Source organism: Pituophis catenifer, unplaced genomic scaffold (assembly GCF_029215685.1).
Source record: "Pituophis catenifer annectens isolate HBS135680 unplaced genomic scaffold, rPitCat1.0.hap2 SCAF_2, whole genome shotgun sequence".
In the NCBI taxonomy this organism is placed as follows: domain Eukaryota; kingdom Metazoa; phylum Chordata; class Lepidosauria; order Squamata; family Colubridae; genus Pituophis; species Pituophis catenifer.
In genome coordinates this window covers 28,718,367-28,745,660 of record NW_027256882.1, presented here as the reverse complement: position 1 = coordinate 28,745,660, position 27,294 = coordinate 28,718,367, and the positions used below count along the sequence as shown (strand labels likewise).

The window sequence follows — 27,294 nt, the reverse complement described above, 5'->3', positions numbered from 1 at the left end:
TCTCCCATGTAGCAGCTCCTTCTACATTAATAAGCTAACTAATCAGCTACAACAACAAAAAAACCCCCAAAATAAAGAAAATTTAGCTACACCAAGTCAGCCAGAGAAATCACTCGAGAGAGAAGCAAAGAAGCAAGTTTCCTCAGTCACTGAGTGAGAAAGACTGACGTAGGACTGACAGAGTGGGCGTGGTCAGCCAGAGGAGAGAGAAATCTACACTCAGTATTCCCCAGCAACTAGGAGAATATCCCAGTGGATGGATTGGAGGAGCAGCGTGCTGGAAAAAGTCCCATTCCGTGCTGGAGACTAGATTGTAGGATTTTGAGCATAACTTTGCTAACATGTGAAATGAGTGCAATGGTGGGGTAGTTGGAACATTCTTTGGCATTGCCCTTCTTTGGAATTGGAATGTAAACTGACCTTTTCCAATCCTGCGGCCATTGTTGAGTTTTCCAAATTGAGGGTAGCACTTTTACTGCATCGTCTTTTAAGATTTTGAAGAGCTCAGATGGAATATTGTCACCTCCACTAGCTTTGTTGTTGCTCAGATGTTCCCAAGGCCCATTTGACTTCACATTCCAGGATGTCTGGCTCGAGGTCAATGACCACCCCATCGTGGTTATCAGGGATATTAAGCTCGTTTTTGTATAGTTCTTCTGTGTAATTTTGCCACCCCTTCTTAATCTCTTCTGCCACTGTTAGGTCCCTGCCATTTTGGTCCTTTATCATGCCCATCTTTGCATGAAACTATGTATGTATTAAAGGTAAAATATTTGAATTAATAGAAGAAAAAGTAAAGTGTTTAGAGGCAACTCAAGCACTCTGAAAGTCAAATTTATTTTAAAAATGGATTCACCCAAATTGAATACAATACGGAACAAACAGCTTCCTAAAAAATTGAGCCTCCATATGCATCTAAAGAGGCAATGGAAACATGTCACTCTTAGAAGAAAACAACCAAGAGCCCCTACTATCTATCAGACCACCCAACCAAGCAGAAGAAATAGATGAACTCTTTGCTAATCAATTAACAAATGTATGTAAGAAAAATACTGCAATAGTAATGGGAGACTTTAACTGTCCTGATGTCAACTGGGAGACAAACTCTGCAGCAAGTGGGAGATTGAACAGATTCCTAACCAATTTAGCTGACAACTTTATCATCCAAAATATAGAGGAGGGAACTAGAGGAAAAACTATACTGGCCTAATTCTTACTAATAGAGAAGAAGTGATAGGCATTGAAGATTTTGGAACCTTGGGCAAGAGTGACCACGTCTTACTGAAATTCAATATAAAGCAAACACAAGCAATAGAACATAATCCAACCAATGTTTTAAACTTTAGAAGAGCTGATTTTAACAAACTCAGGGAGACCCTAAGCAAAATTTCATGGATAAAAAGCCTAAAGGGGAAAACAACTCAAGAAGCATGGGAAACACTGAAAAATATGATCATATAAGCCCAGTCAAACACTATACCACTAAAAAGGAAAAACATGAAATCCAACAAGAAACCAGCATGGTTGCAGATCTCTCACTCTGATAAACTAAAAGATAAAAAGGACAAGTAGAAAAAGTGGTAAGAGGGACATATAACTAAGGTAGAATATCAGCAGATAGCCTGAATCTGCAAAGATGAAGTCAGGAAAACAAAGGCTCACAATGAACAAAGACTTGCAACAAAAGTCAAAGATAATAATAAAAAGTTTCAACATATAAATATCAATAAAAAAGTCAAGGAAACAGTTGGTCCACTAGAGAAGATAGCAAGGAAGTAACAGGCAGTAGAGAGAAAGCAGAGCTACTTAACAGTCTTCACACAAAAGGAAACTATTGTCCAACCTACCAAAAACTATAAAAAACAGACTAGAAATAAAAATTAAAATAAGCAAGAAAATGGTAAAAGACCACTTGTCTGACCTGGATGAATATAAATCACCAAGACCTGATGGATTACATTCCAGAGTTCTGAAAGAGCTGGCAGATGTTATCTCATAACTATTGTATTATATCTTTAAAAAATCTTGGAGCACTGGGTTTGTAGTTTTGTAGTTTCCTGTGTCTGGTTTTTCTTTTCTGAAGATGGGAACTACATTAGCTCTTTTCCAATCCTCAGGTAATACTCTGGGATACCACAGGATTTTTGAAAAACTTGAACCCTGGGCCCAAATGAAACTCAATGGAGAAAAAGAACCCCAAGGTTTTACACTTAAGCAAGAAAAACCAAGTGTACAGGTACAGAATAGGTGGCACCTGACAGTATCTATGAGGGAACATTGAATCCTAGTCGGCAATCATTTAAATATGAGCCAGCAGGGTGTTGCAGTGGCCCCAAAAGCAAATGCAATCTTCAGCTGTATTAACAGAGGCATACAGTCAAGATCAAGTGAAGCGTTAGTACCAATTTATAAGGCTTTGGTAACACCACACTTGGAATACTGCATCCAGTTTTGATCACCACAATATAAAAAGGGTGTTGAGACTCTATAAAGAGGGCAGAGAAGAGCAGCAAGGGTGATTAGAGGGCTGGAGGTTGAAACATATAAAGAATGGTTGCAGGAAGTGGGTATGTCTAGCCTAGCGAAAAGGAAAACTAGGTGTTCCAATACATTAGGAGTTGCAACAAAGAAGTGGGGGATGGGGGGGGTCAACCTCTTCTCCAAAGCACCTGAAGGTAGGAGGAGAAACTGGATGGAGCAAGGAGATAAGCAGCCTCGAACTAAGGAGAAATTTCCTGACACCCAGAACAATTAACCAGTGGAAAAGCTTAGCCTTCAGAAGTTCTGGGTGCTCCATCACTGGAGGCTTTTAAACAGAGACTGGAGAGCCATTTGTCTGAAATGATATCGGGTCTCCTGCTTGATCAGGGGTTGGAATAGAAGACCTCCAAGGATCCTTCAAACTATGAGCTCCTCTGTTACAAACCTCCAGGGATGCAGCACCCACCACCTCTGGAGAATCAACCTCCACTTGAAAGAGGCTTTTTCAACCTTCCCACCAGCAGAAATTGCAGCCACCAGTTTCCCAGCCTGCAGCACCAGTGGGCTTCCATTTGGGGAGGGAAGGAACCTGCAGCAGCCGCAGCAGCTGAGAGGCTTCAGCCCAGTTGCTTCTCCGCTTCCAGCCCAAGTTGCTCCCGGACTCTCCTCCCACCTGCAGCCCTCCACTCACCTGCCAGCTGCTGCTTCGACCCTGGGAAGAGCAGAAAAGCCGCTCTGCACACCAACTTCCTCCCATGAGTCATCCGGAAGAGGAAGTTCATCTGCGCTTCTCCTCACCTCCCATCCTTTCTAGCAACATGATACTCGATGGTTTTAACTCCTTTATTATGCACTTTTCAGGCACAGAGGTTGCCTACCTGATCGCCATTTCCAGATCGGAGGCAGAAAAACACGCTTGTCCCGTTTCTACTACCTAAAGCGTTTGCAAGATGTTTCCCCTGTTTAAACCAGGGGTGTCCAAAGTTGGCAACTTTAAGACTTGTGGATTCCAACTCCCAGAAGCTGGCTGAGGAATTCTGGGAGTTGAAGTCCACAAGTCTTAAAGTTGCCAAGTTTGGACACCCCTGGTTTAAATGCTATCAGGTTGGTTTTGACTTCTAGCAACCGACCTTTGCAAATGAGCCAAGTGAAATAGTGAAATGTCAGGCTACTTAGCTCATGTGCCGAGCCCTAAAAGGTCGTGTTGTTGTTGTTTACAAAATTAGAGAATATGCAGCAGGGACTAGAAAATGGGGGCTATGAAAGAGGGGACAATTGTTAATATATAGTACAAAGAACAGAACAGAAGGAGCTGGAAGGGACCTTGGAGATCTTCTAGTCCAACCCCTTGCTTAGGCAGGAAACCCTACACCACTTCAGACAAATGGTTGTCCAATCTCTTCTTAAAAACTTCCAGTGTTGGAGCATTCACAATTTCTGGAGGCAAGTTGTTCCACAGATTAATTGTTCTACTGCCAGGAAATGTCTAAATTGCTTCTCTCCTTGATTTATTTCCACCCATTGCTTCTTGTTCTACCCTCAGGTGCTTTGGAGAATAGCTTGACTCCCTCTTCTTTGTGGCAGCCCTTGAGACAGAACATTGCTATCATGCCTCCCCTAGTCCTTCTTTTCATTAAACTAGACATACCCAGTTCCTGTGTTAAGTTGGATGAATGAGGATGCAGCAATCCAGGCAGTGAGTGACAACAGCTCTTTATTGTAGGGTGAGAACCCAGCAACTGACCAGGGGAAACAGCTCCCTTTATATCTTGCAGCTGTGGTGGTCAGCCAATCAGCTGATGGTCAGTTAATTCAAACTGCCCGCCCAAAATCTACATACATAACACTCCTCCCCTCCCAGAAGTCACTTGGGGTGAACATTAGCATACAAAGTCTCTCAGGTGACTGGGGCATGTCCTCACCCTAGTTGACCTGCGCAGTTCAATCGGAGGTGTGGCGTCGAGCAGGTCGGAGGAACTCCCTGTTTCTCCCTGCTCCGCCAATGGAAGCTCCGAGAATTCGTTGTGGGCGGCGACTTCTGCGGCTGGTCAATCTTCCGCTGTGGGGCGGCGCTGGATCTTGGGGCCGACAGCTAAGCCCTCCGCTAGACTCGGGTTTGAGTTAGTTCAGGAGTTCTGTCGGTAGCTAGGGAACGGTTCATCGAATTCTTCTTCTGTGTCAGCAGCCCAACGCTTTTGTAGCTGGTCAATGTGTCGGCGCCAAATCCTCCCATCTCCCTTGTCTACCCTATACGACTTGGGGCCTGTTATCTCTGTGATTGTCCTAGTTTCCCAGAGGGGCCCGTTTCTGTAATTCCTAGCAAAGACGGGCATCCCTATTGTGAACTCTCTCAGCCTTCTTTCTGCCCCTCTGAAATTGTCAGGGGAATAACTGGGGTGTAGCCTGTCTAGGACTCCTCGGAGCTTCCTCCCCATCAGAAGTTCCGCCAGGCTCCTGCCTGTGGCGGTGCATGGTGTAGCGTGTTGGGCCATTAAGAATTTATCCGCTCCTGCCAGTCCCCGGGGCCTAGGCGTGAGATGGCTTCCTTAACCGTTCTCACAAATCTCTCCGCCAATCCATTACTAGCCAGATGAAACGGGGCGGAGAGGACGTGTCTGATCCCCAACTCTGCTAGATACCCCTCAAACTGTGTGGCCGTGAACTGGGGCCCGTTATCTGAGACTAAAGTGTCCAGTAGCCCATGGGTGGCGAACAACTGCCTTAGTTCCCTAATGACGGCGTCGGTGGTAGTGGTTTTCATGAGTCTGATCTCCAACCACTTCGAGAAAGCATCCACTACGACCATAAATACCTGCCGATGGAATGGGCCAGCGAAGTCTATGTGGATCGTGGACCAGGGACCGTGGGGCCATTCCCATTCCCTGACCGGTGCTGTGGGGAGGTCTGGTCTGGACTCTTGGCAGGGTCGGCACTTCCCCACCCTCAGTGATGTCTTTATCCATTAGGGACCACCATACGTAACTCCTAGCTAACCCCTTCATTCTTACAATCCCGGGATGCCCCTCATGCAACAGCTTTAAAACTTTCTCCCTTAGGCACAAGGGAACAATAACCTGATCGCCCCACAAAAGACAATCCCCTTGCATTGTCAGCTCGCCCTTTTTGTTCGCGAAATGTTTGGATTCTCCGCCCTCAGGCTTTTCCGGCCACCCCCTCGTGATCCAACTTGTGACTTTCCTAATCACGTGGTCTCTGGTTGAGGCTCTCGCTACCTCTGCTGAAGTGATGGGCCCCGAGTCCAAGATGTCAATCAGCAGGACTGGAACTCCAGGTGTGGGGTCCTCTATCCTGTCCGGTAACAGACAATGGCTGAGGGCATCGGCATTGCCCATGCTCACCCCTGGTCGATGTACCAGGCGATAGAAGTATGCTGCCAGAAAGATGGCCCAGCGTGTCATCCTGGGAGATAGGGCTGCCGGGGTGGATCGGTCCCCTGCGATGAGACCCAGAAGGGGGCGGTGATCTGTGATGAGTTCGAAGTCTCTGCTGAACAGGTACTCGTGGAACTTCTTGACTCCTGAGACAGCTGCCAGGGCCTCTTTGTCAAGTTGACTGTAGTTCTGTTCGGCGCTTGAAAGAGTCCGGGAGTAGTAGGCGATGGGTGCCTCTAGAACGTTCGGTAGTCTATGGCTCAGGACGGCCCCCACGCCGAAAGGGAACGCATCACAGACTAGCACTAAGGGAAGCATAGAATTGTATTGAATTAGGAAACTCTCGGCCGACAGAGTTTCTTTACAGCCGCAAACACTGTAGCTTCAGCCTTCCCCCAAACCCATTTGGACTTTTTGGCCAACAGTCTGTGTAAGGGCTCCGCTACTGTTGCCTTGTCCTTTAGAAAAATTGCATAAAAGTTCAATAGTCCCAGGAACACTTGCAGTTCCGCCTTATCTTTGGGGGTGGGGGCCTCTCGGATCGCCCTAATCTTGCTTTCGGTGGGGTGTATGCCGGCTCCGTCTACCCGGTATCCCAGGAACTCCATGGAAGGGACTGCAATCATACACTTGTTGCGTTTGACCCTGAGTCCTGCACTCCTGAACTTTCCTAGGACTTGTCTCAGCCTCTCCCCTAGCTGCTGTTCATCTCCTGCAGTGACTAGCACATCATCGAAATACGGGACCACCCCGGGGATCCCCTATAGCAGTCGCTCCGTGGTGCTCTGGAATAGTCCTGGAGCTATGCTGACTCCAAACTGGAATCTGGTACATTTGAAGGCACCTCTATGCATTACTATAGTTTGTGCCTCTGTGGTAGCGCCATCTACCGGCAGCTGCTGGTACGTCTGCGCAAGATCGAGTTTAGCGAAAATCTTGCCTGGGCCTAGGGAGTACAGAAGGTGATGCACGATCGGACCCGGATAGGCGCTCTGCTGTAGGGCCTTGTTGATTGTACACTTATAGTCAGAGCAGATGCGCACAGACCCATCTGGTTTAACGGGGGTCACAATTGGGGTCTCCCACTGAGCATGATCGACTGGCACTAACACCCCTTGCTTTATCAATTTGTCCAATTCCACGTCGATCTTGGGCTTCAGGGCGAAAGGTACCCTCCTTGGTTTCAGCCTGATGGGGGCAATGTTGGGGTCGAGGTTAAATGAGATAGGGGTCCCCACATACTTGCTGAGCCGCTCGTCGAACACGTCCTGGAACTCCTGCATCAGGTCGTCGTTCAGGGTGCCTTGCACGTTGCGGATTCCGGTGAATCCCATGCCCAGGGCTCTGAACCAGTCCATGCCCAGGAGGGTTGGGAGTTTTCCGCTGATGAGGGGAAGCTGATGAGGGGAAGCTTCTCCCGGAATTCCCTGTACTCCACCTGGAACTCGCCGATTCCTTCCATGGGGATGCGGTTCCCCTGGTAATCGCGCAGTCCCAGCCGCTGGTGCCGTAGTTGCCGTATCTGGATGCTGGGGACAGCCTCCTTTAGCTTGTCCCAGGACATGATGGTAATTGGAGATCCGGTGTTGATCTCCATTACGCACTCCTGTCCCTCGATACCGACCATCGTGTAGGTCTTCTCCCCGGGGGATGTGCAGGTCTGGCTGATTCGGATGGTGCAGGCCTTGAGATCCTCAGATTTCGCGCTTCTCCTGTAGCCGCCCTTCGGATTGGTTCTCGTCTGCTGCGTCGTCTCTGATTGGCTCGCGTTACTCCGTGGCTTGTAATGGGGTTCTGCTTGGCTCTTCAGACTCTGGCGATGTGCCCCTTCCGCTCGCATTGCTGGCAAATGGCGTCTCGGAACTTGCAGGTCTGGCGTGGATGGGGTCCCCCCACAACTCACACAGGCATCTCGTTGACCTCACCTGCTCTGCCGGTATTGTTCTGTCTGGTAGACCTCCCCATCTGACTCTCCCTCGCTCTCCGTTCCCACGGTTTCCTGGTGAACCGGGGTTGACTTCTGTGCCGTTCTGCTCTGCGTCGTCCCCTGTAGTCTCTCAGCTGCCTTGGATGAGGATTCTTGAGCCCTTGCCTCATCCAGTGCGACATGTAGCATGAGATTTGTCTTTGAGAGCAACCTCCTCTGCACACGAATATCTCTCACTCCGCAGATTAGTTGCTCTAGCAGCATCTCATCGAGGTCTCTGTACTCGCACTGGTTTGCGGCCTTACGCAGGGCAGCGACGTACTCGCTGATCGATTCTCCCTCCTGCTGCAGCCGTTGTCGGAAGTCGAACCGTTGGACGTACTTCAATGGCGTTGGGGCATAGTGGTCCTTCAGCAGTGTCTGAAGCGTCTGCCACGAGATGGTGTGGACTGAGTTCGGTTCCAACAGGGCCTTGGCCATATTGAACACCTTCGCTCCACAATGGCTCAGGAACAGGGCTTTCTTCCGTACATCAGGCAGCCCCTGCTGGTCGGTGGCCACCAGGAAGCATTCGAAGCGGGACATGTAGGATCCCCACTTCTCTTCCACAGGGTTGAAAGGCGCTGGCGGCCCGTAGATTCTCCAAGTGCTCCGCTCGCTCGTCTGGCTGGATTCGGGTTTGCAGTTCTCTTGTCGGCTCGTGACTTCAGCTCTGTCTGTGGCTTCTGGCCTCAATATCCCACCCTCGTCGCCAATGTTAAGTTGGATGAATGAGGACGCAGTAAGCCAGGCAGTGAGTGACAACAGCTCTTTATTGTAGGGTGAGAACCCAGCGACTGACCAGGGGAAACAGCTCCCTTTATATACCTTGCAGCTGTGGTGGTCAGCCAATCAGCTGACAGTCAGTTAATTCAAACTGCCCGCCCAAAATCTACATACATAACATCCTACAATCCTTCTTTATATATTTTAGCCTCCAGGGCCCTAATCATCTTTGTTTCTCTTCTCTGCTCTCTTTCTAGAGTCTCAACATCTTTTTTTTACATCGTGGCAACCAAAACTAGATGCTTTCAAGTGTGGCCTTACCAAGACATTATAGATTGGCATTAACACTTCATATGATCTTTTTTTAAATTTATTTATATTGTGTTATAACACAATATAACAAACAGAAAACACATAACATATAGTCCCTTATTACAACTATTTCATAGCGGTAGTCTTCTAATATTTACATTTTCTCCCATTTTCCCTTATAATATTTATATCCTTATTGTCCCATTATCCCTTATTACTCTATAATTTCTATCACTCATAATATTGATTTTATACACTTTATACATTAACTTACAAACACTTTACACTTATGATTTCTCCCCTTTTGTTATTGTTCACTATTTCTAATCTCCAGCCAGTTGTACCATTTCTTCCATATTGCATAGTATTCTGTATCTTACTTTAATTTCCTTTCTTAATTTGTCCATCTAAGCAGAATCTAAAATTTTCTTTATCAGATCTTCCTCTATTGGTGTATTTTTTTCCCCAATTTTGTGCATATATTATTATTCTGGCCGTTATTATATGTAAGATTAAGTATTTTATTTGTTTGGTATAATTTCTAATGAATATTCCTAACAAGAATATCTCTGGTTTCCAATCAATCAGTTGATCTGTTATTTTTTCCAACTACTTCTTGATTTTGGCCCAATGCTTTTTGCAGCCGGACATGTCCACCAAAGATGATAATATGTTCCGTAAATCTTGTTATATTTCCAGCATATTGGTGAGCTGTTTGGGAACATCTTAGCAAGCCTTGCTGGCGGGAGATGCCATCTCTAAAACATCTTCAACTGGTTTTCTTTGAATGCCGCAGACATAGTTAATTTTGCATTTACTTGCCACATTTTCCCCCATTTCTCCAGTTCTATATTATAATTAAAACTTTTTGCCCATTTAATTGTTTGCTTAACTACCTCGTCTTCCATCTTGTACTGCAATAAAAATTTATATATATTCCTAATTAATTTCTCCACTGTCCCTTGTATAATTTGGTCCAGGTCATGCTGATCGTTTTGTATTTCATATCATTTTATGTCTTTTTTATATTTAGGTTGAATTTGTGTATATGTCCACCAATCAATTTCCCTACCTAAATCCTCTTCCAATCCCTGTTTTGTTTTCAAATTTCGTTGTTCTTTTAGTACATCCCTATACCTAATTATCTTATCCATCTCGATTAAATTTGGGTGCTTTATTTAAAGGATCAAAAAAGAATTTCCCTAATTTTATTGGGATAACCTGAAACAAAATAGTATTTTTGGCAGTATATTCATGTTGATTGTAGCGATCCACCCCAAAATGAGATCTGTAAGTTTTTCCAATTTTCTAGGTCTTTTTTTATTTGCTGAAGAATTTTATCCTAGTTGTCCTCCTTGATTGAGGAACATTTAGCTGTAAGCCAAATTCCTAAATATTTTATCTTCTTGGTTGTTTGTATTTTTATACTTGGGGGGTGGGGGTGGGGAGGAAAACACTTCACATGATCTTGATTCTATCCCTCTGTTTATGCAGCCTAGAACTGCATTGGATTTTTTGGTGACTGCAGTACACTGTTGGCTCATATTTAAATGATTGTCTACTACAGGCCTGTTAAACTGGTGGCTGCCAGGCGGATGTGTTACAGAGGCCACAGAGGCAAAAAAAGTTGCAATACATCACGTGACAGGATCAAGTTGGACACTTGTGGTCTACAAGGACTCCAAGATGCCTCTCACAGTTACTATTTCTAAACTTATTATAAATGTATTTTTAAAATACATTTTAAAAAAATAAAAAAAAATAGAATATTCCACCAAAGCACATGGCTGACTAATCATCAGGCTAACTTTATTATGGGGGCACCCTACACTGCCATTTTTAATGAAGATCTAGTAAGAATTTCGGACTTTTCTTCTGAGGAAATGGAGAATTCCTCTGATTAGGGACTGGTGGCTTCAGGCCCGGCCCCATGGACCATCTCCTCTGGCATTGGATTGTCTTTTAGTTTGCTCAATTTTGTTAGATATGTGGTGTTAGTAAGTTTTTGGGGTCTCATTTTTCTATTAGGAAATATTTTGTTGGGTATTCTGCTATTTCCTTTGGATTCGTTTTAATGTTTCTTCTTTGTATAATGAAATTCAATAAATGTTTATTGTTGCTCTGCACTTAACTCTTAATCATGACATAAATTATTATTTTTATCCTCATATTGATACGTGTTGTCCACCTTTTTTACCTTCTGGGGATTTTCTTGTATGCATCACACATCTCCAATACCACCCCCCAAAAAGGAAAAATTGCAGAATTGGAATAAAAAGAAAAACCACTCTTGGCAATGAACTCTGTGGTACAAAGCCAACCACAAGTGTCTTTCAATATTTTAAAATTTAGAAACTTTCAACATGTTTAAATTTGAAACTAACTGGCAGAAAGGGGCAAGTCGCCTCTGCCAACTCCTTGAGGACAACCTGACATGACTAATTTACTGCAGGGACAACTTGCTGTGGGAGCCACACAGAAGTAGCCACAGCCACCCACATACCTGCCAGCCAGCTGGTGCTCAGTGCAAGTTGGCGAGAGCAATGGCAGGGCAGTTCCCAGAGCACCCTTTGCCCTGCCCAGCACTTGTGATATAACAATGGTGATGACACCGGGCAAAAGGGGTCAGGGGCAGCCAATGTGTCAGGATTCCAAGTAACACCGCCAATGAAAGAAACTCCAAGGCTTGAGTTTCTTCAAAGTTACATTTTATTAGAGATGTCATAATGGCACATTGGGGAAAAACCGAATCTGAAAGTTTCCAGGTTTTCCCCACCCAAAGAAAAGTTAAAGTCCCGGCCCAACACCCACAAGTCCATCACATGGTCCAATCAAACACTGTCCCAACTGGAGATGCCTCCCAGGTCCAGCCTTCCAGGTGGAGGCTGGTGGCCTCCACCTGGAAGGCGGCCAGAAACGGGGCTGTGGAGGCTGAAAAAGCAATGCAGAGGCAGATAATGCAATTGGTGGCAATATGCTCTGGCGATTCCCGCAGCCTTGAACAAGTCTGAAATGGAGCATTCAGAGGCTGAAAATGTAAGGCACAGAGGCGGTGATGGTCTGTAGCAATCTCTGCAGCCTGGAAGAGCTGATTGAGGATATTCTGGGGGGTCGATCCACCCGCCAATCAGCTGTTCATGCTGAATCAGGCTGCAATAATGTGCTGAAGCTGACCTGGCTGTTCGCTATTTGCTGCAAGGAAGCTGGCCAGATGAATACCGATGGATGCTGGTAGGCAGAGGCAGATTTTTTTCCCCTCCCCAAAATTAAGGTGCATCTTATACTCCAGAGTGCCTTATACCCCAAAAAGCACAGTATTTCTCTTCTCCTCCTTTGCTTTCTCATTATATGAGGAGTCACAATCTCTAACTGTAGCCTGAGTGCTCTTATCCTGAAAAAAAGGTGGCTTGGGAATTCTGGGGCTGAAAATATTGAGGACACCCAGGGAGAAGACAGGGCCTCTGCATATGGCATTTCTATCATTTATTATGATAAAATTGGGAAGGACACTCCTAAGAAGATGTTTGCAGATTTCTACAATTTTTGCAAAAATAAAATATCCAGCAATTTCTGCTGCTAATGGCCAAACAGTCCTTATCAAATTAACATGTTCCACTTTTTTCTTTCCTCCTTCCCATCTAATACCATGACCTATTTGATGACAAAAAATCAGGCAAATTCTTTGTACTCAAAGAGTCAATTTCTCAGTTGAACTTACAAAGGGACATTTGAAATGAAATTCAAGCCTTCTCTACACTCATCACTTTGGGCCCCAGGTGCATTTTCTTGTGTGCAATAAGGTTGGAAGGTTCTGAAGCACCATGCACACTCAGAGCATTTAAATGGTTTCTCCCCTATTTGTATAAGCTTATGATTTAGAAGGCTATCCTTAGTACTGAAATCTTTGCACAGTCTGGACACTCATATGGTTAATCTCCTATGTGAGTCCTCTGGTGACTCACCAGTCGACAATTCCAAAGGAAACTTTTCCCACAATCTGGACACTTATATGGTTTTTCCCCAGAGTGATGGTTCACCAGGTCATAATTCTGACTGAAACTTTTCCCACAATCAGGACATTCAAAGGGTTTCTCTCCTGTGTGAGTCCTCTGGTGTTTCACCAGGTTGGAATTCTGACTGAAACTTTTCCCACAGAAAGAACATTCAAAAGGTTTCTCTCCTGTGTGAGTCCTCTGGTGTATCACCAGATTGGAATTATTACTAAAGCTTTTCCCACAGATAGGACATTCACAGGGCTTCTCTCCTGTGTGAGTCCTCTGGTGTATTACCAGGCTGGAATAATGACTGTACCGTTTCCCACAGTCAGGACATTCAAAGGGTTTCTCTCCTGTGTGAGTCCTCTGGTGTGTCACCAGATTGGAATTATTACTAAAGCTTTTCCCACAGATAGGACATTCAAAGGGTTTCTCTCCCGTGTGAGTCCTCTGGTGTATTACCAGGCTAGAATAATGACTGTAACATTTCCCACAGTCAGGACATTCGAAGGGTTTCTCTCCTGTGTGAGTCCTCTGGTGTGTCACCAGGCTGGAATTATTACTAAAACCTTTCCCACAGTCAGGACATTCAAAGGGTTTCTCTCCCGTGTGAGTCCTCTGGTGTGTTACCAGGCTGGAATTCTGAATGTAACGTTTCCCACAGTCAGGACATTCAAAGGGTTTCTCTCCCGTGTGAGTCCTCTGGTGTGTTACCAGGTAGGAATTTTTACTGAAACCTTTTCCACAATCAGGACATTCAAAGGGTTTGTCTCCTATGTGAGTCCTCTGGTGTGTCACCAGGCTGGAATTTTCAATGAAACCTTTCCCACAGTCAGGACATTCAAAAAGTTTCTCTTCTGTGTGAATCCTCTGGTGTTTCACCAGGCCGGAATTCTGACTGTAACGTTTCCCACATTCAGGACATTCAAAGGGTTTCTCTCCCGTGTGACTCCTCTGGTGTGTCACCAGGCCGGAATTCTGACTGAAACCTTTCCCACAGTCAGGACATTCAAAGGGTTTCTCTCCTGTGTGAGTCCTCTGATGTGACACCAGGTGGGAATTCGTAATGAAACTTTTCCCACAGTCAGGACATTCAAAGGGTTTCTCTCCTGTGTGAGTCCTCTGGTGTGTCACCAGGTGGGAATTTGTAATGAAAGTTTTCCCACAGTCAGAACATTCAAAGGGTTTCTCTCCTGTGTGAGTCCTCTGGTGTATCACCAGGTAGGAATTCTTACTGAAACCTTTCCCACAGAAAGGACATTCAAACAGTTTCTCTCCTGTGTGAGTCCTCTGGTGTATCAGCAAATCAGAATTATAATTAAAGCTTTTCCCACAGAAAGGACATTCAAAGGGTTTCTCTCCTGTGTGAGTCCTCTGGTGCCTTACCAGGCTGGAATTCTGAATGTAACGTTTCTCACAGTCAGGACATTCAAAGGGTTTCTCTCCTGTGTGCGTCCTCTGGTGTATTACCAGGTTGGAATTATTACTAAAACGTTTCCCACAGTCAGGACATTCAAAGGGTTTCTCTCCTGTGTGAGTCCTCTGGTGTGTCACCAGGCTGGAATTATTACTAAAACGTTTCCCACAGTCAGGACATTCAAAGGGTTTTTCTCCTGTGTGAGTCCTCTGGTGTATTATGAAGTGGGAATTTCTATTGAAACATTTCCCACAATCAGGACATTCAAAGGGTTTCTCTCCTGTGTGCATGGTTTTGTGTCTCGTGAGTTGGGAATTTCTAATGAAACTTTTCCTGCAACCTCAACACTCACAGGGTTTCTCTGTGGAGTTAATCCTCTGATATATCACCAAGCTGGAAGTTCAACCAACATTTTCCAACAATCAGGACATTCAAAGCATTTCCCTCCTATGTGAGTCTTCTGGTGTATCACCAGGCTGGAATTGCGACTTTTCCATAATCAGGACATTCAAAGTGTTTGTCTTCTGTGTGAGTTCTCTGGTGTCTCATGAGATGAAAATCTCTAATGAAGCTTTTCTCACCGTCTAGACACTCATACAGTGTCTCCCTGGAGTCAATCCACTGATGGATCACCTGGCTGGAATTCTTACAATGCCTTGTTTAGTGGGGCTGTCATTGAAGCCGGTTTCTTCCTCACACGGGTGCCTTACTGTCTCTTCTACATGGCTTTACTATTGACCTTTTCCTCACCACTCAGTTCCAGATATTTCCCTTTTTTGCTGATTGAAAAATAATCTCCTTTGACTTTTCATGTAACGTATCCTTGAATTCTGCATAATCTGCTTATTCTTTCTTGATTTTCTCTCTTCTGTCTAACAGCTGTTGGAGGAGGAGGAGGAAAATTCTGTGTTTTTCTGTAGGAAATGGAAAATATTTTGATTTCTGGCTTGATTTTCTTCCCTTTTCAATGGTCCTTCTTATTTACAGTTGTCCAGAGTGCTCTTATTGCCATCCTGTTTGTCCCTGAGATTAAAAGAAAAGTGTAACTTTGTTTATAAAATGGTTAGAGATGTGAAAAATGAAAAGTATATATTACAATGAAAATGCAATCATGCCCCAATACTAGAATCATCACTGAAATTATTTATGATTCATTTGATACATGGAAGACTACCGAGATCCACGTTCAAATATCCATTCAAATTTAGTTGTTGATTGGAGTCAGTCACAAATTCTTAGCAATGGAAAGGACTATCATCAATTATATCTTGAAGTACTGTGAATAGATTATGTAACTGCAGATATATGCATATAGAGAAATATAGATTCACCCACTATATAGCAGAAAATACTGTCTGCAACCCCTATGGTGACATCCTTGTTCAAGAAGTCCTTACTTAACCTACCGTAATTAGAACTGATATCTGCGTCACTAAGCAGCTCAATCATTAAGCATGATGTCACACGACAGGGCCAACTTACATCTGTTCCTCTGTAGTTGTTAAGCAAATGACTGTGGGTTGCTAAAGGCAATTTCATATGACCGTGACTTGCAATTTCCTGCCAGTATATCCACTGATTTTGCTTGTCAGAAGCTAGCTGGGAAGGTCACAAATGGGGATCATGAGTGTGGGATGTTGCAGGCATCATAAATGTGCAACTATTGGCAGAACCCGAAGTGGTGCAACTTCTTTTCCTCCACCTTCAAAACCACAGTCACTGCTGACGTGCGGTCACTGAACAAGTGCTAGGATTACCACAAATTTTGTGGACCAGGTGCATGTTTGCTTCTACTGTGCCACAGGAACTTTGAAGGCTCAGGGAAGAAGTGGTGAGGACTACCTGTGCAACCAAAAATGCCAAACGGTCCTCAATAGCTATTTCTTAGGAAGTGCTGGATTAAGCACAATTGAACCTGGTTAATATATGGATGGTGGGACAGGAAATACCATACTTATTGGCAAGACATGGAAGTAAAAAAAAGTAGTAAATTTTATTCATCTGTCATTTTCAATACACGTGTCGATTACAAACTGTATCAAGAGGGAAACATCAAGATGTAATGGGAGAGTTTAATTTTTTCAATTTCTTTTTTTCAATTTTTAAACTCCTTGTTCCAATTTTAAGTCTTTTTTTTCAACTCTTATATAACATTTTTAATTTAATTTTTTTTAATTTTTAAATCTTTTTCAATTCTAAAATTCTTTTTTCAATTTTTAATAAAATTCTTTTTTCAATTTTTAAATCTTTCAATTTTAAAATTCTTTTTTAAATTTTTAAAATAATATTCCTTTTTCAATTTTTCAATTTCTTTTTTCAACTAAACATTAAAAAAAGGTTTACTTATTTTAATTCTTTAGAAATGTTTAAATTCTTAATTATCTAAGAGGAAAAAATAAACCACAGAAAAAGAGATACACACTTAAAACAGGGAAGATAGTGAAGAATTTTTCAAGACAGAAAAGGTCAAGAACTGTTGTAAATTATTGTAAACTGACACTTTGCAACGGAAAATATTTAATTTTTTTAAAAAAAATAATTTTAATTTTTAAGATGGTCTGGTACTCCCATCTCTGTAAGAACTTGCCACAATTTCTTGTGATCCACACAATTAAAGGCTTTAACATAGTCAATGAAACAGAAGTAGATGTTTTTCTGAAACTCCCTCGCTTTCTCCATGATCCAGCATAGGTTGGCAATTTGATCTCTAGTTCCTCTGCTTCTTCGAAATTCTGCCTGTACTTCTGGTAGTTCTCGGTCCACATACTGCTGGAGATGGTTGAGGACTTTTCGCCTTGGTCTATTCGCCTTGCCTGTTTCACCTTGAGGTTTTCACCTCTGCGTTATTAGCCACAAACTTTTCTCCTCAGCTGATCCCGCCCCCAGTCTGCACATCGGCCATGGCCCCTTTGTCCCAGTCCGTTCGCTGGGGCCCATTCATCAAAGTACATTTCACATTGGGCTTTTGGCCTCCCAGGACAATTCGCAGCCGGCCAATCGGTGCAGAGACTCGGGGGCTTTGGGAGTGGAAGTGCGAGGGCTGCAGTTCAGAGGGAGGCTCAGGACAGCCAACAACACCCCCCCTCCCAAATGGTTCGCATCTCTTTGCCACAAAGGACGGAGGGGAGGGAGGAGGGTTTGGGGATTTTGAGGATTTGGGGAAGAAGGGAGGAGGACACTTCCATCCTTGCGAACCAAAGTGCCTGAGACAAGTTTGCATCTCTGATGCTGGTTTGCATCTCTTTGCCACAAAGGACAGGAGTGGGAGTGGGGGTGGGAGGAGGACATTTCCATCCTTGCAAGCCTGGCTGCTTGCAAGGATGGAAATGAAGAGGACTGAGGAGCAACAAACAAGGATGGAAATGAAGAGGACTGAGGAGCAACACTAATTCCAATGTTTTAAACTTTAGAAGAGCTGATTTTAACAAACTCAGGGAGATCCTAAGCAAAATTTCATGGATAAAAAGCCTAAAGGGGAAAACAACTCAAGAAGCATGGGAAACACTGAAAAATATGATCATATAAGCCCAGTCAAACATTATACCACTAAAAGGAAAAAACATGAAATCCAACAAGAAACCAGCATGGTTGCAGATCTCTCTCTCTGATAAACTGAAAAATAAAAAGGACAAGTGCAAAAAGTGGAAGAGGGACACATAACTAAGGCAGAATATCAGCAGATAGCCTGAATCCGCAAAGGTGAAGTCAGGTAAGCAAAGGCTCACAATGAACAAAGACTTGCAACAAAAGTCAAAGATAATAAAAAAAGTTTCCACATATAAATAGCAAAACAAAAAAAAGTCAAGGAAACAGTTGGTCCACTTGAGAAGATAGCAAGGAAGTAACAGGCAGTAGAGAGAAAGCAGAGCTGCTTAACTCATTCTTTGCATCAGTCTTCACACAAAGGAAACTATTGTCCAACCTACCAAAAACTGTAAAAGATAGACTAGAAATAAAAATTAAAATAAGCAAGAAAATGGTAAGAGACCACTTGTCTGACCTTAATTAATATAAATCAACAGGACCTGATGGATTACATTCCAGAGTTCTGAAAGAGTTGGCAGATGTTATCTCATAATCACTGTATCATATCTTTAAAAAATCTTGGAGCCCTGGGTTTGTAGTTTTGTAGTTTCCTGGGTCTGGTTTTTCTTTTTTTTGAGGATGGGAACTACATTAGCTCTTTTCCGATCCTCAGGTAATACTCCGGGATACTCCAGGATTTTTGAAAGATATTTATTTATTTATTTATTTATTGCGATTTATATGCCGCCTTTCTCCCTAGGGACTCAAGGCGGCTTACAAAATGACAACATCAATACAAATCACAATACAATACCAAATTAAAATCAGTAACCCAATTAAAAAAACGATTTAAAATTATACCAGTGTACCCCCAAACGGATCAGTTTAATTGGCGGAAGAGCCACGTCTTCAGCTCGCGACAGAAGGAAAGAAGGTCGGGGGCTGTCCTGAGCTCAGTGGGCAATCCATTCCAGAGGGTCCATATGGTACAAGGGTTCTGAGATAACATCTGACAGCTCCCTCAGAACCCTGGTGTTCTGAGAATCAGATCCTGGTGATTTATATTCACCAAACTCATCAAATTTCGATGAAACCAAGCTGGCAGGAATATCCAAGTTGTGGGTGCTCCATCACTGGGGGCTTTTAAACAGAGACTGGAGAGCCATTTGTCTGAAATGATATCAGGTCTCCTGCTTGATCAGGGGGTTGGAATAGAAGACCTCCAAGGATCCTTCAAACTATGAGCTCCTCTGTTACAAACCTCCAGGGATGCAGCACCCACAACCTCTGGAGAATCAACCTCCACTTGAAAGAGGCTTTTTCAACCTTCCCACCAGCAGAAATTGCAGCCACCAGTTTCCCAGCCTGCAGCACCAGTGGGCTTCCATTTGGGGAGGGAAGGAACCTGCAGCAGCAGCAGCTGAGAGGCTTCAGCCCAGTTGCTTCTCCGCTTCCAGGCCGTGGAGGGAACCGAACAGCCCGACTTCCTCCCGGACTCTCCTCCCACCTGCAGCCCTCAACTCACCTGCCAGCTGCTGCCTCGACCCTGGGAAGAGCACAAAAGCCACTCTGCACACACCAACTTCCTCCCATGAGTCATCCGGAAGAGGACGTTCCTTTGCGCTTCTCCTCTCCTCCCATCCTTTCTAGCAATATAGTACTCGATGGTTTTAACTCCTTTATTATGCACTTTTCAGGCACAGAGGTTGCCTATCTGATCGCCATTTCCAGATCGGAGGCAGAAAAACACGCTTGTCCCGTTTCTACTACCTAAAGCGTTTGCAAGATGTTTCCCCTGTTTAAACTAGGGGTGTCCAAACTTGGCAACTTTAAGACTTGCGGATTTCAACTCCCAGAAGCTGGCTGAGGAATTCTGGGAGTTGAAGTCCACAAGTCTTAAAGTTGCCAAGTTTGGACACCCCTAGTTTAAATGCTATCAGGTTGGTTTTGACTTCTAGCAACCGACCTTTGCAACTGAGCCAAGTGAAATAGTGAAGTGTGAGGCTACTTAGCTCACGTGCTTGAGCCCTAAAAGGTCTTCACGTGTTGTTTTTTACAGAATTAGAGAATAAGTTTTCTTCGGGGTGTCTCAGTGGAGATCAAAGCCTCTCTGCACCCCAAATCTTTATGACTTATTTAATGTAGCTCCCAAGGATTTAGGACATGGCAGCACCATCAAGTGAGAGTCTCCAGGGGAGCCAGCTTCACTCCTGTTGGCCAGGGCTGCATCCAAGAGCACCTAGCCTGAAGCTTTATTCCTGAAGGAGGAAATTGTATATCTGCTAAATGTTAAATCCCATGTGTAACTTCTGTACATTTATTTGCAGGCAAGTCTTCATTAGGTCACAGATAGAGGAAAATATGCAGCAGGGACTAGAAAATGGGGGCTAAGAAAGAGGAGACAATTGTTAATATATAGTAGAAGAAAGAACAGAACGAGCTTGAAGGGATCTTGGAGGTCTTCTAGTCCAACCTCTTGTTTACGCAGGAAACCCTACATCACTTCAGACAAATGGTTGTCCAATCTCTTCTTAAAAACTTCCAGTGTTGGAGCATTCACAACTTCTGGAGGCAAGTTGTTCCACCGATTAATTGTTCTACCTGCCAGGAAATGTCTCCTAAGTTGCTTCTCTCCTTGATTAGTTTTCCCCCATTGCTTCCCCCATTGTCCTGCCCTCAGGTGGTTTGGAGAATAGCTTGACTCCCTCTGCTTTGTGGCAGCCCCTGAGATAGAACACTGCTATCATGCCTCCCCTAGTCCTTCTTTTCATTAAACTAGACATACCCAGTTCCTGCAACCCTTCTTTATATATTTTAGCCTCCAGGCCCCTAATCTTCTTTGTTGCTCTTCTCTGCATTCTTTCTAGAGTTTCAACATCTTTTTTTACATCGTGGCAACCAAAACTGGATGCAGTATTTCAAGTGTGGCCTTACCAAGATATTATAAAATGGTATTAACACTTTACATGATCTTTTTTTTTAATTTATTTATAAAACAACACAATATAACAAACACAAAACACATAACGTAGATTCCCTTATTACAACTGTTTCATAGCGGTAGTCTTCTAATATTTACATTTTCTCCCATTTTCCCTTATAATATTTATATCCTTGTCCCATTATCCCTTATTACTCTATAATTTCTATCACTCATAATATTGATTTTATACACTTTATACATTAACTTTACGCTTATGATTTCTCCCCTTTTCTTATTGTTCACTATTTCTAATCTCCAGCCAGTTATACCATTTGTTCCATATTGCATAGAATTCTGTATCTTACTTTTCTTTAATTTCCTTTGTTAATTTGTACATCTCGTCACAATCTAAAATTTTCTTTATCAGTTCTTCCTCTGTTGGTTTATTTCCTTTTTTCCAATTTTGTGCATAGATATTCTTGCGGCCGTTATTATATGTAAAATTAAGTATTTTATTTGTTTGGTATAATTTCTAGTAAATATTCCTAACAAGAATGTCTCTGGTTTCCAATCAATCAGTTGATCTGTTATTTTTTCCAACCATTTCTTGATTTTGGCCCAATACTTTTTGCAGCCGGACATGTCCACCAAAGATGATAATATGTTCCGTAAACCTTGTTATATTTCCAGCATATTGGTGAGCTGTTCGGGAACATCTTAACAAGCCTTGCCGGCGGGAGGTGCCATCTCTAAAGCATCTTCAACTGGTTCTCCTTGAATGCCGCAGACATAGTTAATTTTGCATTTACTTGCCACATTTTTCTCATCTCTCCAGTTCTATATTATAATTAAAACTTTTTGCTCATTTAATCATTGTTTCCTTAACTACCTTGTCTTCCATCTTGTACTGCAATAAAAATTTATATATCTTGCTAATTAATTTCTCTCCTGTCCCTTGTATAATTTTGTCCAGGTCATGCTGCTCATTTTGTATTTCATATAATTTTATGTCTTCTTTATATTTAGATTGAATTGTGTATATGCCCTCCAATCAATTTCCCTACCTAAATCCTATTCCAATTCCTGTTTTGTTTTCCAATTTCGTTGTTCTTTTAGTACATCCCTATACCTAATTATCTTATCCATCTCGATTAAATTTGGGTGCTTTAATGCTTCCATTGGTGATATCCACATTGGTATTTTTGCATAATGCTGTTTTTTTCTTTTTAGCCAGATTTGTAGCAATGCATTCCTTAGTATGTGCCTTCTAAAGTAGCTTTGTATTTTGTATTTTTCATCCCAAAGCAATGCATGCCATCCTACTTGTAGGTCGTGCCCCTCTATTGCTAAAACTCTTTTATTTTTTAATTCTATCCAATCTTTTAACCAGATTAAGATAAAAGTTGGTAGTATAGTCCCCTTATGGAAGTGCTAATCCCACTTTTTATGTCTTGTAAAAGTTTGAGTCTTAATTCTCGGCCTTTTCCCCTGCCATATAAATTTAGTAACTACTGTATTTAAAGCCTCAAAAAAAAAAAAAAAAATCCCTAATTTTATCCCCAAAAATGAGATCTGTAAGTTTTTCCAATTTTCTAGGTCTTTTTTTATTTGCTGTAGAATTTTATCCTAGTTGTCCTCCTTGATTGAGGAACATTTAGCTGTAAGCCAAATCCCTAAATATTTTATCTTCTTGGTTGTTTGTATTTTTATACCTGGGGGGGGGACACTTCACATGATCTTGATTCTATCCCTCTGTTTATGCAGCCTAGAACTGTGTTGGATTTGTTTGGTCACCGCAGCACACTGTTGGCTCATATTTAAATGATTGTCTAGTACAGGCCTCTTAAACTGGTGGCTGCCAGGCCGGATGAGTCACACGGAGGCCACGTCCGCCCTGGCTCCAAAGAGGCAAAAACAGTTGCAATACGTCACGTGACACCCATGGTCTACAAGGACTTCAAGATGCCTCTCACAGTTACTACCATTTCTAAACTTATTTTAAATGTATTTCTAAAATACATTTTTTAAAAAATAAAAATAGAATATTCCACCAAAAAAACTGGAGATGCCTCCCAGGTCCAGCCTTCCAGGTGCAGGGCAAGATGTCCTTGACTTTCTGAGAAAGGAATGTCATTATGACTGTCCATCACAGTCCATACAATCCCCCCCCTCCCAGTTTCCCACAGTAGTAAATGTGGCAGGACTGAAGGCCTAAGGCAAAAGATGGCTTCCAGGCCTGACAAAGGATGGGCAGGGGGGATGCCAGGTGTGAGATTGGGATTGTCACATGAGAGGAAAGCAACCCACAAAATAGTAGGGCAAACAAGAAAAGGGATGCTTTGTGAGGGAAATGAACAGAAGAGATAAGCAAGAGTAGAAGCACCTCAGTCACGTGTCAGCTTATTATAATTTCCACTTTAGTTTGTGACCAGCACAATTCCAATTATTCCCTCTCTCTAGAACAGACCACTCACACACCACATAATTCATTTTTGAGTTGGCAAAAGATTAGCTTGATGTTATTTATTAAAATGCATAAAATATGATTAACTTGCAAAATGGTCTTTTTTTTTTTTTTTTTAATTTGATTTATATGCCGCCCTTCTCCGGAGACTCAGGGCGGCTTACAGTGCGTTAAGCAATGGGTCAAAAACCCAGTTATTTCTTAGGGGTTTTTTTTTGTTTTTTTTGTCTTTGGTAGTTCTTAAAGGATCTTGTGAAACAACATGGTTAAAATGCTGTCCAACTATAAATTGGAGGGGTGTCAAGATATTTAAATTTATAACTGGAACAGTGGGGGTTGTGTAAAGAGTCAGAACCCACCATTACAGCTGATTGATTGAGGAGAGCTGGCTACTGCATGAGGCAATCTGAACTGTGATTGGGTGCCTTGAGTGAAAAGGGGGAGTTTCCTTGTTTCCCGCCTTTTTGCCCTGTGTGCTCTCTGTTTTACCTGATGTTCCTGCCATGTTGATTTTACCTCACTATGCTCCTGTTTGCCTCTCTTATTTCCTGTAAATATATTAATTTATATAAAGCCACAAGTTCTTGTCAGAGTCTCTGACTCCATTTGGACACAGGCTGCACAATTCCCTGACACAAGTATCTTCCTTGTACCTTCTCCCACCTTCTTATACTCCTCTGAATTAGAGAGGTTTTTCTGTGAGTCTCTTCTGAATAGGATTCATATGCTGTGGACTTGGGGAGATGTTTTCCCCTCATCTCTTTAGTAATGGAGTTTGCATATCTCCCAAGATATTTTCTTTAGTCTGTGCACTGGGGCTTCTGGGCATAAGGGGGGGCGGGTGACAGTACTGGGCTAAGAGCAGGGAGATACAGTTTGTGTTCTCCACTCAGTCATGGAAAGTCCCCAGTGATTATCCAGACAGACCACTGAGTTACATCTTGGTTTCTCTAACCCTAACCCTAAACTGTCTGTTTGAATTGTGCTGGTGAAATGAACAATCTTGGAATTCTTTGGTGTCTTCCAATCCCAGCAAAATCAGGATAATCTATCTGCATAGCTAAAACATCACTTTCGCTCCTACAAATAATGTTCCTCTCTATATTTGAAGGATAAATGTTTGAAAAAAATTAAGGTGCTCTGGGAGAGAAATGAAAAACAGGAAACACCTCCCATGTGTTGGGAAGAGTGTTGGATTACCTTGTCTCAATGTTTACATAAATGCTGACACTTCCCTTTTTTTCTCTCAAAATCTATTCATGATTCTTACGCAAAGCTGTTTTAGAAATGAAACATTATTTACTATATAATTTTTCTCACATTTTCCAACCAAGGGGGGAACCACAAAATGTCAGACCTTTGGTGCTGCTCTCACACCCAAGCCATCAAAGACTAACAAGGAGGCAGGCACCTCTGAATGAAGCCCTACCCACACGCCGGCCCCACCCTTTGGCCATTGCGTTCTCAGCCTCTGTGCATTACATTTTTGGCCTCTGCACACCCCATTTTTGGCCTCTGCACATCGCATTCTTGGGCAGGATCAGCAGCCTGGGACCACCCAAAAAACACGACGTGCAGAGGCCATATAAGGGCTGTGGAGGCTGAAAATGCGATGCACAAAGGCGGCGATATGCCCTGGTGATTCCCGCAGCCTTGAACAGGTCTGAAAAGGAGCATTCAGATGTTGAAAATGTGAGGCAGAAAGGCCAAAAACGCAAGGCACGGAGGCGGTGATGGTCTGTAGCAATCCCTGCAGCCTGGAAAAGCTGATTGGGGGTATTCCGGGAGGCCGATTCACCCACGAATCAGCTGCTCGTGCTAAATCAGGCTGCAATAATGTGCTGAAGCTGACCTGGCTGTTCGCTATTTGCTGCAAGGACGCTAGCCAGATGAATACTGATGGATGCTGGTAGGCAGAATTTTTTTCCTTCCCCAAAATAAGGTGCATCTTATACTCTGGAGCGCCTTATACACCAAAAAATATAGTATTTGTCTTCTCCTCCCATTTTCTCATTATATGAGGAGTCACAATCTTTAACTATAGCCTTAGTGCTCTTATCCTGAAAAGATGCTGGCTGGGGAATTCTGGGGCTGAAAATATTGAGGACACCTGGGGAGAAGACGGGGCCTCTGCATGTGACATTTCTATCATTTGTTATGATAAAAATGGAAAGAACACTCCTAAAAAGATTTTTACAGATTTCTACAATTTCTGCAAAAATAAATATCCAGCAACTTCTGCTGCTAATGGCCAAATGGTCCTTATCAAATTAACATGTTCCACTTATATCTTTTCTCCTTCCCATCTAATACCATGACCTATTTAATGACAAAAAAAATCAGGCAAATTCTTTATACTCAAATTAAAAAGTCAATTTCTCAGTTGAACTTACAATGGGACATTTGAAATGAAATTCAAGCCTTCTCTACACTCATCACTTTGGGCCTCAGGTGCATTTTCTTGTGTGCGATAAAGCTGGAAGGTTTCCTGAAGCACCATGCACACTCGGGGCACTTAAATGGTTCCTCTCCTGTGTGCATAAGGACATGATTTAAAAGGCTAGCCCTGGTTCTGAAATCTTTCCCACAGTTTGGACACTCATATAGTTTCTCTCCTGTGTGAGTCCTCTGGTATATCATGAGGTTGGAATTCTTACTGAAACTTTTCCCACAATCAGAACATTCAAACTCTTTCTCTACTGTGTGAGTCCTCTGGTGTATCACGAGGTGGTAATTCTGACTGAAACTTTTCCCACAATCAGGACATTCAAAGGGTTTCTCTCCTGTGTGAGTCCTCTGGTGTGTCACCAGGTTGGAATTCTGACTGAAACCTTTTCCACAGTCAGGACATTCGTAGGGTTTCTCTCCTGTGTGAGTCCTCTGGTGTGTCACCAGGCTGGAATTTTTACTGAAACCTTTTCCACAATCAGGACATTCAAAGGGTTTCTCTCCTGTGTGAGTCCTCTGGTGTGTCACCAGGCTGGAATTGTGTTTGAATCTTTTCCCACAATCAGGACATTCAAAAGGTTTCTCTCCTGTATGAATCGTCTGGTGCATCAGCAGGTTGGAATTCTGACTGAAACCTTTCCCACAGTCAGGACATTCAAAGGGTTTCTCTCCTGTGTGACTCCTCTGGTGTATCACGAGATGGTAATTCTGACTGAAGCATTTCCCACAATAAGGACATTCAAAAGGTTTCTCTCCTGTATGAATTGTCTGGTGTTTCACCAGATTGGAATTCTGACTGAAACCTTTCCCACAGTCAGGACATTCAAAGGGTTTCTCTCCTGTGTGAGTCCTCTGGTGTGTCACCAGGCTGGAATTTTTACTGAAACCTTTTCCACAATCAGGACATTCAAAGGGTTTCTCTCCTGTGTGAGTCCTCTGGTGTGTCACCAGGCTGGAATTGTGTTTGAACCTTTTCCCACAGTTAGGACATTCAAAGGGTTTCTCTCCTGTATGAATCGTCTGGTGCATCACCAAGTTGGAATTGTTACTGAAACCTTTCCCACAATCAGGACATTGATAGAGTTTCTCTCCTGTGCGAGTCCTCTGGTGTTTCACCAGGTAGGAATGTTGACTGAAACTTTTTTACAATCAGGGCATTCAAAAGATTTCTCTCCTATGTGAATCCTCTGTTGTCTCATGAGGTGGGAATTTCCAATTTAACTTTCACACAATCTGGATACTAATACATGTTGTGAGTCATCTGATGTAACACCATGTTCCCATGCTCACTAAAGCATTTACCACATTGGGAGCACTTTTAAAACTTGTTTCCTGTGTGGATCTCCTTGTACATAATCAGCTGCGATTTAGAACCTGTGCTTTTCCCACAACAGGCGCATCTATGGAGCTTTTCCAACACTTATATTCTTGAGGTCAAAAATATGTGTGATCCATTGTTTAGTGGTGTTTTGATTAAATCAGTTTTTTTCCTCCCAGAGTGAGGCCTGCTTCTCTGTCTGCCCTACATGGCTCTCCAAATGACCTTTTTCCTTCCCAGTAACTGCCAGATATTTCCCTCTATTTCTGAATAAAAAATAATCTCCCTTGACTATTCATGTAATGTATGCTTGAATTCTGTATAATT

At 43.0% G+C, this 27,294-nt stretch overlaps 2 protein-coding genes across 3 annotated transcripts in view; both read right to left on the bottom strand.

Moving 5' to 3' along the window:
- The window catches only part of LOC139311963 (zinc finger protein 84-like), a 35,099-nt gene extending 15,702 nt beyond the window's left edge, over positions 1-19,397 (bottom strand). The window contains exon 1 of one of the 2 annotated variants that reach the window (XM_070936488.1): positions 19,340-19,397. The gene's annotated coding sequence lies outside the window, so the exon portion shown is untranslated. Of the gene's footprint in view, positions 1-3,172; positions 3,230-19,339 lie in introns of those variants that run through there. The other variant, XM_070936487.1, reaches the window with a different exon arrangement.
- Positions 11,604-26,925, bottom strand: LOC139310049 (zinc finger protein 850-like). The gene is made up of 3 exons (XM_070934215.1): positions 26,897-26,925; positions 25,774-26,787; positions 11,604-14,610 (listed from the first exon to the last, which is right to left on the bottom strand). Exons 1-3 carry the CDS (start codon positions 26,923-26,925, stop codon positions 12,807-12,809), a joined length of 2,847 nt encoding a protein of 948 aa, XP_070790316.1. The 3' UTR covers positions 11,604-12,806.
- Positions 26,926-27,294: the final 369 nt, after the last annotated feature.

Bases quoted from the DNA above. Each gene is read 5' to 3' on its own strand.
- LOC139310049 (XM_070934215.1), bottom strand. From the start codon at position 26,925: ATGGTGTTACATCAGATGACTCACAACAT. The intron at 26,788-26,896 runs GTATTAGTATCC...ATTGTAAAAAAG, and splicing joins CATCAGATGACTCACAACAT to TTTCAGTCAACATTCCTACC. The intron at 14,611-25,773 runs AACCAGGGCTAG...GAAAAGTTTCAT, and splicing joins AACTGTGGGAAAGATTTCAG to TAGAAATTCCCAACTCACGA.